The sequence below is a fragment of the Malania oleifera genome, chromosome 7 (assembly GCF_029873635.1).
Source record: "Malania oleifera isolate guangnan ecotype guangnan chromosome 7, ASM2987363v1, whole genome shotgun sequence".
Classification (NCBI taxonomy): Eukaryota; Viridiplantae; Streptophyta; class Magnoliopsida; order Santalales; family Ximeniaceae; genus Malania; species Malania oleifera.
The window spans coordinates 98,784,548-98,795,749 of NC_080423.1; the positions used below are offsets into that span (position 1 = coordinate 98,784,548).

The following is an 11,202-nucleotide window of genomic DNA, read 5'->3' on the forward strand; positions in this document are numbered from 1 at the left end:
ATGTTTATGAAAATGCAGTATCTTCTGCCATGTTTTGATGATATATATATATATATATATATATATGTTTTTCTAGATTGGCATAATAGTTACTGATATGGTATATGTATAACATGGAATACTCATGTTGGCACACACTGGTATTAGTTTATTTTCCTTACTGAGAGGCGTCTCACCCCTAAATTTTACAAACTTTTCAGGAGCCCCTGATAGGAGAGCGGGTAAAGCCCCGCTGATCTAGTACGGTAGATCTACCCTTCTAGAAGGGTGAGTATTTTGATAGGGTCAAAGGTATTTTGTGGAAATGGCCCTAAGAGATATTCTTTTTGGATTGAGTGTTGTGTATATATGGATACAGTGATTGTAGTAACTCTGGTATATTGTGATGTATGGTATAATAAGATGTATATGATTGTATATTTCCTGCTGCTTAGGCTTCTGCTATATGTTTTGATATATCCCTAGTACCCACGGGTCCAAGAGGATTATGATCTGCTGAGATTTATGCTGTTGATTTTATATAAAAAAAATGTGGAAATTAAGCAGGTCGTTACATTTTGGACCCTAGATTTGAATTTAGATGAATTTAGATAAGTTTTAATGCATTTTTTTTTTAATGTTTTATCCAAATTTAAGACCTCTTCAAACATGGAATTAAGGAGATTGATATAATGGAAAGCTTAAAATTGATCTTGGTGTAGGTTTCAGTTCTAAATAGAATCAACATGTATGAAGAATATTGGTATATTATAAGATTTAAAATTGAGCCTCAGCGAATGTGCGTAGTTTCCAACTTTGAACCAAACTATTATTTAGATATTTGTCTCTCTCCCTCACTATTTACTTTAAAATTTTTTATGGTTTGTTTCTTACATTTAATTTTCTTAATCTTAAAAAATTTGGATTTATTTGTCAACCCAATTTGCAGCCTAGCTCTTGAGTTTCTATCTAGGCCGATGGACTCATTAGTCATGACTATATATATTATATATTTTTCTCAAGACTTAGACTTGAAATCTATATTATTGATTATATCATGAAATTAGTTAGAATGTTAAGCTGTCCTTATAAACGTTCGAGAGGAATTATGAGCTCTTCAATTCTCTTTAGTTTGTTTTACCTTTTTTGGTCAATTAAATATCTATAGCATCCAAATTACAGATACCAGGTGTGAATATCTTAAAAGAGTGTGATAACTTTGGTGCAATTAGTTGAGGGCATTGAGCCATTCTTTTATTAGCACCAATTTTGGACTCATTTGTGGGCGGAGTTTCACTTTGAAAGGCATCTTTGCAGGAGTACATTGCTCCCACATTTCCTATAGCCATGGATCATATCCCAAATGGTAAGTAGAGAGAGAGACGCCCCCAGGGCTGAGCTCAGGTGGCAGAGCGAGCTTCGGGCGTTTCCGCTTGACGGTGAGCCTATTCCTGGCACCCCGGGTTCGATTCTGCGCCTGGGCACCTGAAATTAACATTTCTGTGGTGTATGGGGCTGCATCACAGGACGTGGGATTAGTCACCAGGCCGGTGCGACGGACCGTAAAACGGACGTCGTTGACGGCGGGTGGACACCCGGGACGTACCCAAAAAAAAAAAAAAGTAGAGAGAGAGAGGGACAAAAGGCTTGGCGACGGCTGAAGAGAGAGGAAATTGCAGAGCTTCTGCAATAGCTTTTATGGATTTAAATAGAAATAAGAGAAAATAAAAACATATGATGATAAAGGTGAAAAGAGACTTTAAGTCCTATTCGAAACTTGAAAATTTTGATGGAAAGAAAAGGAAAATATGGAGGAATTTACTTTTTTTTTTTTTTTTTTTTTTACGTTTGGTTATCAAAAAAAATAAGAAGGAAAATAAAATATATGCCAAATTAATTGATAAAATTTTAATTTTAGGCATAATTAACATTTGATTTTTCTTAATTTGTTATTATATTAAAATAAATTTTATTTTTTGTATTATTTGGTGTATAGAGAAAATATAATTTTAAGTCTTGGACTTGGTTTTGTATGAATCCATAAAAAATTTATGCATTGTACTTAGTCTAAACTCACCAAGCCCAAATCCAAGATTCTAAATTTAATCCTATGTTTAAAACTTTAGAATTAAAACTTCAAATTTAGATTTGAACTTTTGTGATTTTAGACAAATTGCAATCTATAATTATATAAACATTCGTCCAAAAACAAACAAATCCAAATTTAAATTTTAAAATTTAATTGGCAAATACAATAGCATTTGCCAAACGTATAAAAGCATAGGCTACTCATTTGAGGAAAATAATTTTACTTTTCATTTTTAATTGTTTGGATAGAACAGAAATGTCACCTTATTTTCTAATTTTTTTTTAAAATTTGTGCATGTAAATCAAGATTGTTGAAAAATATATTTTTAGTGATTTTCTAAGTTTCTTCATAAATCTTGAAAAAATTGAAATAAAGTGACAATCAGTGTGTATTATTCTGTTTCTCAAGTATTGGGTATAGTGTGTCCTTATAGTTTTAGGATTTTTTTTTTCCTATGATAAGTTTTGGAGTTTTTTTTTTGATAGTTTTATTTTATGATTTCACAATATCATGACCCCACAAGGAAAAAAAAATAAGAGACATTATTTTTACAATTATTTAAATATATATATAAAAAAATGTTTCTTATGACTAAGCTAAACATGTCCATATTTATTTTTTCAAGTAATGTTATGTGTCACGGTCCCTCGTCAAATATATATTAAGAAGATCTTGAGCTTATAAGGATAGTTTGAATTCCCGTGCTTTTTATAGGATAGACATGTGGAGCTAGTGGGCCAAAGCGGATGTGTACTAGGGAGACTTTACGTCTATAAGGATGCGCGTTGATGGCTTTTAGGGAGATACATCATTTGACTGATGGTAAACTCGTAAGGTTAGCAAGCCGAAACAGACAATGTCTCAATTCTTACCTGAGTTACCCCCAAAACCATGATATTATGTAATGTGTGTCCGTATTAGCATAGGGCCTCATCACAAGTATTTGGTAGAAACTCATACTAAACACCTGTTATACAGATCTGTGTAATCTTAAGTCTAGATTGTTCATCATTTTCCTCCCCCCCCCCCTATCTAATATGTTATTTTTAGCCAAGTCCAACCGCTGTTGCTAAAGAAAGAACCTTTTCTCTGATTGATTCGTGTTAGTTGCGAAACACATTCGCCCAAAAAGATGGATTGGTGCAACATAAACTATAAAGATCGCACGATTGAGTATTCCATGTCTTTAGAACTCAACAAATAGAAGCAAGGCATTTGGGAAACACCGAGGTTTATCCCTTTGATCAACCGTGCGGCATGTTAGGTTGAGGATTTGCGACGGCGGGCCACTGTCATTGTGTGCCCATAGTAATCATCTCCTCCTTTCTTGCATTTCCATTTCATGCCAACCAACTATTTGTCTATATGTTTCTGCCTCAATGCACTGTTATTTATCACAAATCTGTGAAATATTGAAGGGTTTTGATGTGTTTTCAAGTAATTGTTTTGTTTTATTAACAGTCGTTGAAATTTTGGCAATTGAGTTTTGAGTAGGTGACGTTTGTAGGGTGTAGTAATATGCAAATTTGTGAGGGCCTTTTATGTGAAGTACTGAAGTTTTGGCTTTAGTTTGATGATCAAAACTCGAAAGTATGTTGGTAGAATCTGAAGGTATTTCTTACTGGAACTATGTTCTAGTGTGCAATCTGTGTTGGCTTCTATCTAAAGTTAGAGCAATATAATGATTGGTTGATATATATATAAAGCTTGTATTTGAAGTACCCAAACTAGGATTTTTAAACACTTGGGAAGTGTTGAAGTGGGTTTCAAATCCTGTCATTTTAGCAATCATAATGATTTAGAAGTATTCCGTCCAATTACAGCCATAGAAAGGACAGTCTTAGCAAATGGTCATAAAAATTTTCTAGGCTTAAATCTAGGGAAGGAACTCAGAGGGTTTTGATATGGAGAATGAGCCGGTTGTGTAATTAAATATGATGAATCTCAGTATCGATCCAAAAGTAGCTCCTTGCAGCCTTGGGCCATGGGGATCACCCGCATCGCTTGCCCATATGAAAGTATGACACTAATTTCTACTTCCTATAATCTCCCAACTAAGCTGCTAGAATGATAGCACTGATATCACAATAAGAAATAGCATTGCCATGCGAGTATTCATAAATTCTTATTTAAACATAATGATTATTACAAACCAAAATTATATTTAATAGCAACTACATAATAACCAGCCATGCACATAGCCAATAAAAAAAGATCAAACAAACAATCCAACAATTAAAATAGCCCTCGCAATGCAAATAGAGAAGCAGATTACAATGGAGAACAAAAGTAAAAACAATGGAAATAAGAAAAGAAACAAATATGTCTGCGAAAGTTCACCCAGTTGGGTACTTGCATCTAAGCAATCACCCATGTAACTATGGAGAATGAAGTGCACAATGATGGCCTTCCAATTGTGAATTTTTGGGAAATTTGTCACATTTTAGTTGATATCGAGGACTACGGAGAAAACAGGCAAATGCTAGTTTCACAACAGAGCCACTTTATCTTCAATCTCACTCGCAAGCAATGATAGGTGTTATTGTATCACATCCTTCAGCAGTATATGATGAGCAGACAACAACAATAGGGATGAGATGAGATTGCCCAAGTTCATTCCCATAGTTGCTTCCGCTGATATGACTCCAAAGCTATAAACATCACACTTCCTTGTCGCTTCCACTGTGTAAGCAAGCTCCGCAAAAAAAATCCTTCAAGTCATCCTCCTTGTTGCTTGATATCACCATTGCTCAAGTACTTTGAGCTACAATATCTATAAATTGAAAACCAACATGAAATCCCCCTAAATCATATCCAAATTTAGGATACATGTAGCGTGGACATTTTGGTTATTATGACATGTAAGATCAATAAAATTTCATAGAGAAAATTATATTGATGTGAGGTTGATATTGATAGCTACCTACAAAACCAAGCACAAGAAAAGTAATTCATAAGGACTTTAATAAACAGTTGGGGCCAAATAATGCGAGAGTGACATGTAGTAAGATTGATAACCTTAGTTCCCTTACAGTTAACTGACTAACAATTAGGGCCAAAAGTATTGATAAATTTGACGTACTATAAATATTTTTCATAAGCAACTATAGCATGCATTTCTCAATAGTATTATATTTTTTTGTATTTAGAAAAATTGAAATTAAAAACATATTTGAAGTATGATTGCTGATATCAAGTTGACTCATTATAAAAATTGCAATTGAGGGTTGAGACTCATTATGATAAAGAAGAGGAGAGAATACACAACCATTATGTCTTTATTATTAATAAAAATTTAATTATGAATCTCCTTTATCTTGTCCTATATTAGAGTTATTTGACACAAATATGCTTCTAATTTTGTTTTTGAGAGATTTTGTAGGTTCGAAGTTGAAATTTAGGAGTATTGTAGGAGGCAGCAGGTTTTTGTGTTAAGGAAATTAAGAGATTTTCAAATTACTAGTTCAACTTAAGGAAATCTCAAAATTTGTGTTATCTCATCAAATACTATTATTATTGTATTTGCAGAGATGGAATCTACATACAACAAAAATTATTATTGAGAAAAGAATCTTAATTTAATAACAAAAAAATTGGGGTTCAAGAATTGACTAAACTACAATTTAACTGGCTAAATTGTAGTTTAAAATATATAATCTATAGTTTTTATATTTTAAATAAACTTTATTGTTAGAAAATATATAAAATTTTATAATTCTTTTGTACATTGTTTTTTCAAAAAAAAAAATCTGTCATTTTATACCTCTTTTATATCTCTTAATTTTTTTTATTGTTATATATATGTGCTTGTGAAAAAAAATCAATTATTCTATAATTTTTTTTATATCTCTTAATTTTTTTTATTGTTATATATATGTGCTTGTGCAAACATACACATGAATGAGGTCAAAATAGAAAATTTCCTTTCCTACAAGTCGTGCTAACCTTGGACTGCAAGGGCAAGAGAAATAATCCCGGTTAGCATACTCTCAAGTTCAAAGATATTATACCCATAGTAAAGATAATTCAATAAAATTTTATAAAATTATCCTTTAAAAAAAAAAATTATCATCTATTAAAGGCACTCTCAAAAGTTTACCTAGTTAGATATCTGTCACCAAGATGTTATCCAGTGTAAGTGTGGAGAATGACTTTTGCAGAGGTGGCTTTTTAACTGATAATTTCTGTGAAACTTGTCGCATTGTTGGTCGAATTTGAGGATTAGTGTACAAGCATGCAAATGCTAGCTTCACAATCCAGACCACTTCATTTGCAAGTTTATTTGTAGGAGGTGATAGACATTGGTCTACCACATCTTTCAACAGTACATGGTGAGTGGATAATGATGATGATGTTGATGGTGATGACGAGGAGAATGGTAGAGATGAGATGAGATCACCTGGATGCCTTCCCATAATTACTTCCATTGACACTACTCCAAAGCTATAAACATCACACTTCTCTGTCACTTTCATCGTATAGGAAAGCTCTGCATGTAAAAGATTGTTTTATTTAGTTAATTACAGTTTCTTACATTTACTCCTGAAAGTTGTTATTATACACTATTATTGTTGCATAAAGAGACCAAGTTTTGAATAACATTATGATTAAAAAAGATTTTGGCATCATGTCTATTAGTCTTTTAATCACAATTGTAACAAAATTAAGATTTGGTATAAAAGAAAATACAAATTGTATCCTTTTCGGGTACATACATGTGCATTAAATAGTTGGATCTCGTTGCACGCCCTTGTATTGATTTTTTTAAAATAGAGACCAAAGGTTATTTAGCATAAAGAAATGAATAGATTTAACATTATCATAAACTAGTTGTATAAAACACATTTAAGTTTATCATAGCCTAACAAGAAAATTTTTTTCAAGGCTAATGATCATAGCTTAAAAGGTTAAGAATATTTTAAAATATACCCTTTTCAAATACTCAAATGTGGGAACAAATTATGAATTTCAATCAAGGGATAGACGATTAAGAAAAATTTTTCGAAAGTTCTATAGCTTTTTATATTTTCATTGTAGCATAACACAAAAAGAAAAAAATTATAATCTCTTCATATATTTTTTTTTAAAAAGGATTTATTCTCTACTTTTTTTGTATATTATTCTTATTATTTTGCATTGAAACCGAGAAAGGCAGGTGAAGACAGAGAATAAATAAATACCTGGAGCTGTGTATCCAATTGTCCCAGCCAGTGAACTCCAATTGGAGGAATCAGGCTTTAAAAGCCTAGCAGTCCCAAAATCAGACACATGAGCTTCGTACTCCAAATCCAACAAAACATTGTCACTGGATATGTCACGATGAATTATGGGGGGTGAACAATCATGGTGCATGTAGGACAAAGCATTTGCAATTCCTCTCACCACATTTACCCTCCTACTCCAGTTCAACTCCATTGCTTGTTCTCGATTACCATTGCTTAGCATCTTCCCCAAGCTCCCTCTCTCTACAAACTGGTAAACAAGAAGGGATTGCTCTACATGTGAGCAAAACCCATAAAGCTTCACAATGTTTCAATGGCATATTTCCGTCAATGCTCGAACCTCACTTTCAAAAGCTTTTGAATTGTCCATGGACTCGTCATCTTGTAAAGGATGAAGTTTCTTCACGGCAACAACTTGGCCAGTGCTAGGCAACTTCGCTTTGTAAACAACTCCATATCCTCCTACTCCAATGCAATACTTAGAATTAAATCCCTCTGTCGCTTCGACTATTTGTTCGTAAACCATCATCCCGTCATACCTCCAGACTGCAAAAATATTTTCATTTTGCATTTCCCTTGGTTGGTTATCCATTTTCTTTTCTCTAGAACCAAGGAGAAAAAAAACTCCAACTATAATGAGTATGAAAAATACTATTGCCATTATGAAGACTGTAGTCAAGATCATGATTTTGTTTCCCTTTTTTTCATGAGAAATGTGGCTCATCGTAGAGGGACAAGCCTCCAAACCTAGGACACTACCACATAAGCTTGTGTTTCTATAGGAATCAATTTGAGCAATTTGAAAGGGCTTAGCCGTAGGAATAGGGCCCTCTAAGTGCTTATTGTAGGATACGTCGACAGATGTCAAAGCAATGAGATCATCAAAGGTGGATGGAATTGAACCGGAGAATCCATTGTGGGAGAGATTCAATGTTTCCAACTTATTCAATTCGCCAACCTGTTGTGGTATCACTCCAACCAACAAATTCATGCTTAGATCAAGAAATTGCAGAAATTTCAACTTGCCAATTTGAAATGGCAAAGTTCCTTCAAATCTATTATTAGACATATTCAACATCCACAATCTTGGATACTCACCTATTTCTTTGGGAATTAAGCCACTTAGGTTATTTGATGCCATGCTAAGACTTTCTAGACTTGAAAGCATTAGAATTTCTAATGGAATAGTGTCTGAAAGCTTGTTGTTGTCTAGCAAAAGGTATGCCATTGATGTCAATCTCCCAAGTTCCTTTGGGATCGTCCCAACAAGGTTATTTGAGGAGAGGTCAAGCACTTGTAGTTTTGTAGCTTCGCCAAGTTCATGAGGAATCTCACCTGAAATTTTATTGTTGGAGAGTTTTAGGGCCGTCATTCTATAGCATTGCCCCCACTTATGAGAAAGCTCACCATAGAATTTATTGTTGCTCAAATCAATATAATTTAAATTTGGGTATATGCCAAAATGTTCTGATATGTTTCCAGTGAACTGATTCCTATCAAGTCTAACCCTAACTAGGGTAGTACAGTTCCTTAAAATTTTTGCAATGGAACCCCTGAAATGGTTACCTTCTATAAGAAACTTCACAAGCAAACCACCAAGGCATGTATTTTTTGGAAAATGGCCAACAAAATTGTTATTAGATAAATCCACTACCCTCAAATGTGTAAGATTATTCATCTCTCGAGGAATGGAGCCATAAAATTTGTTCGCAAACAAGTATAACTCTTGAAGAGACTTCAATTTCCCTATTTCTGGAGGGAGTAGGCCTGATAATAGATTTTCTTGCAGCGATAGGGAGGTGAGCTTAGTAAAATTTCCAATTGCAGTTGGAATGGTACCCGTGAGTTTGTTGTAAAAAAGTTTCAAGGTGTTTAAGTTGTCCAAGTATCCTATAGTAGTTGGGATTGGCCCTGTGAGGTTGTTAAATGCCAAATCAAGGTCATTGAGAGACTTAAGCATTCCTATCTCTTGAGGAATAGATCCAGAAAGCATGTTGTTATAAAGGTACAAGATAGTCAAGCTGCCCAAGTCTCCTATTGTAGTTGGGATTGGCCCTGTGAGATGGTTACTAGCCATTTGGAGGCTAATAAGAGAACTTAATTGCCCAATGTCTTGTGGGATGCATCCAGTCAGTTCATTTGCCGCAAGGTACAAAGTGGTCAATTTTTTTAAATTTCTTATCGAACTTGGAATTAAACCTGTGAGATTGTTAAATGACAATGAAAGAACAATGAGAGACTTAAGCATTCCTATCTCTCGAGGAATAGATCCAGAAAGCATGTTATGATGAAGGTACAAAGTGGTCAAGTCGCCCAAGTCTCCTATAGTAGTTGGGATTGGTCCTGTGAGCTTGTTAACTGACAAATCAAGGAGATTGAGAGACTTAAGCATTCCTAGATTGGAGGGAATGTTTCCGAAGAGGAAGTTGTTGTTAAGATCAAGCTTTTGGAGGTGTTGGAAGGACGAGAAATTAAAACTATGGAGCGTACCTCTCAAAGCAAGGCTTGTGAGGTTTACATATGCAATGCTCCTTATGAACTTGTGACACTCAATTCCAATCCATCGATTGCAAGGGTCGGTTCCAACCCAAGAGGACAAAATAGATCGGCTGTGGTTGTCAAGACTCGCCTTCCATGCCACCAAAGCATTTGTTTCAGAAGTAGTGGTGACTAAAGCAGAAACAAGAGCAACATGATGGGAAGGAGGAGGAGGGGATGCAAGAAGGAGGAGGTGGATGAGGAGGAACAAGAGAAGGAAGGAAAGAAGCCAGGGGTGGGTGGTCATTGGTTTTCCTATATATATATATATGATTGCTGGGAATATATAAAAATGGATGGGTGGTTAGGATTGGAATGCGGAGGGTAAAGGCACATGAGTGCTATTTATAGACAATGGAGATGGAAGGGATGGTTTAAATGAAAAAGTAGATGGGCCCTCTTGGCTATTTGCTCATGCTTTGACGGTCTTCTAGCAGGATGCTTATTTCCTGGAAGCATTTGTTTATTGTAGCCCAATCAAATCAACAAATTTATTAATTGACCTTCGATTAAATTTTTATAGTTTTTATAAAAATTTAAAATTGTATTTTATTAATCAACAAATGCACTTGGTTATGCAGTTGGGAATTTTTCATAAATACAAAAAATACACCTTTATGGAGTATTTATATATTTTTATAAAACTTTAAATTTGTATTTTATGAACAACAAATGCAGCCGAGAATTTTTCATAAATACAAAGAATACACCTTTATGTAAGATAGAAGCCGCACATACAATGCAGAAAATATTTGCATGAAATAATAAATACCAACAAAAATGCTGGAATAAGGAGTTTTATTTTTTATTCCTACTTTTTCTAATAATTATAAAAATGTCACTTAGTATGATCAATCATTTAATTCAAATTGACTCGCATGTCTAATTGCATAGTTTCCTTTTGTGTTTGAAGTTGAAGATGTTGGTCTATCATTTCTATTTCATTTTTTACCTTTTATATATATATTTTTAAATTTTCAACATAAATACTTTATTTTTTCTGTATTCATTAATTTAATTTTTTTATTTGATCATAAAAAAGAAATATATTGAAGTTTATAGGAATAGACATTTATTGCTTATTTCATGTTATGAATTCATAAACAAAAATATATTATACAGCGACAAATAGATGATGAAGAATATGGGAGGGAGGAGGACGAAAGTGAGACTCACGCAAACAAGGCGCGTGCACGGCCTCGGGATAGAAAGAAAAAGGCCATAGGGCGGCTCCAGCGCATTAGGAAGAGTACACAATGGGAAAGGGCAGGGAATTCAATGGGAACCTAGAAGAAAGAAAACAAAATACGTACGTTTGGTTGTTCAATCTATAGATAGGTCAATAAATTATTTCATTTATTTATTAGCATGTGT

At 33.9% G+C, this 11,202-nt stretch overlaps 1 protein-coding gene across 6 annotated transcripts; it reads right to left on the reverse strand.

The window, feature by feature from the left end:
* Positions 1–4,277: 4,277 nt before the first annotated feature.
* Positions 4,278–10,147, reverse strand: LOC131159311 (MDIS1-interacting receptor like kinase 2-like). Of its 6 annotated transcripts, none has more exons than XR_009137781.1 (3): positions 7,249–10,147; positions 6,168–6,557; positions 4,278–4,991 (listed from the first exon to the last, which is right to left on the reverse strand). XR_009137781.1 is itself a non-coding variant. In XM_058114101.1 (3 exons), exons 1-3 carry the CDS (start codon positions 7,511–7,513, stop codon positions 4,819–4,821), a joined length of 378 nt encoding a protein of 125 aa, XP_057970084.1. In that variant the 5' UTR covers positions 7,514–10,145; the 3' UTR covers positions 4,278–4,818. The 6 variants fall into 6 exon arrangements, 3 of the variants coding, with proteins under 3 accessions (XP_057970084.1, XP_057970083.1, XP_057970082.1); XR_009137780.1 differs by having other exon boundaries at positions 4,278–4,841; positions 6,468–6,557; positions 7,249–10,139; XR_009137779.1 differs by having other exon boundaries at positions 4,278–4,841; positions 7,249–10,139.
* Between the last annotated feature and the right edge of the window lie 1,055 nt (positions 10,148–11,202).

Coding starts and splice junctions, on each gene's coding strand:
- LOC131159311 (XM_058114100.1), bottom strand. CDS start 7,513: ATGCTAAGCAATGGTAATCGAGAACAAGCAATGGAGTTGAACTGGAGT. Junction 6,558..7,248: donor AATTGGATACACAGCTCCAG/GTATTTATTTAT, acceptor TTTTACATGCAG/AGCTTTCCTATACGATGAAA.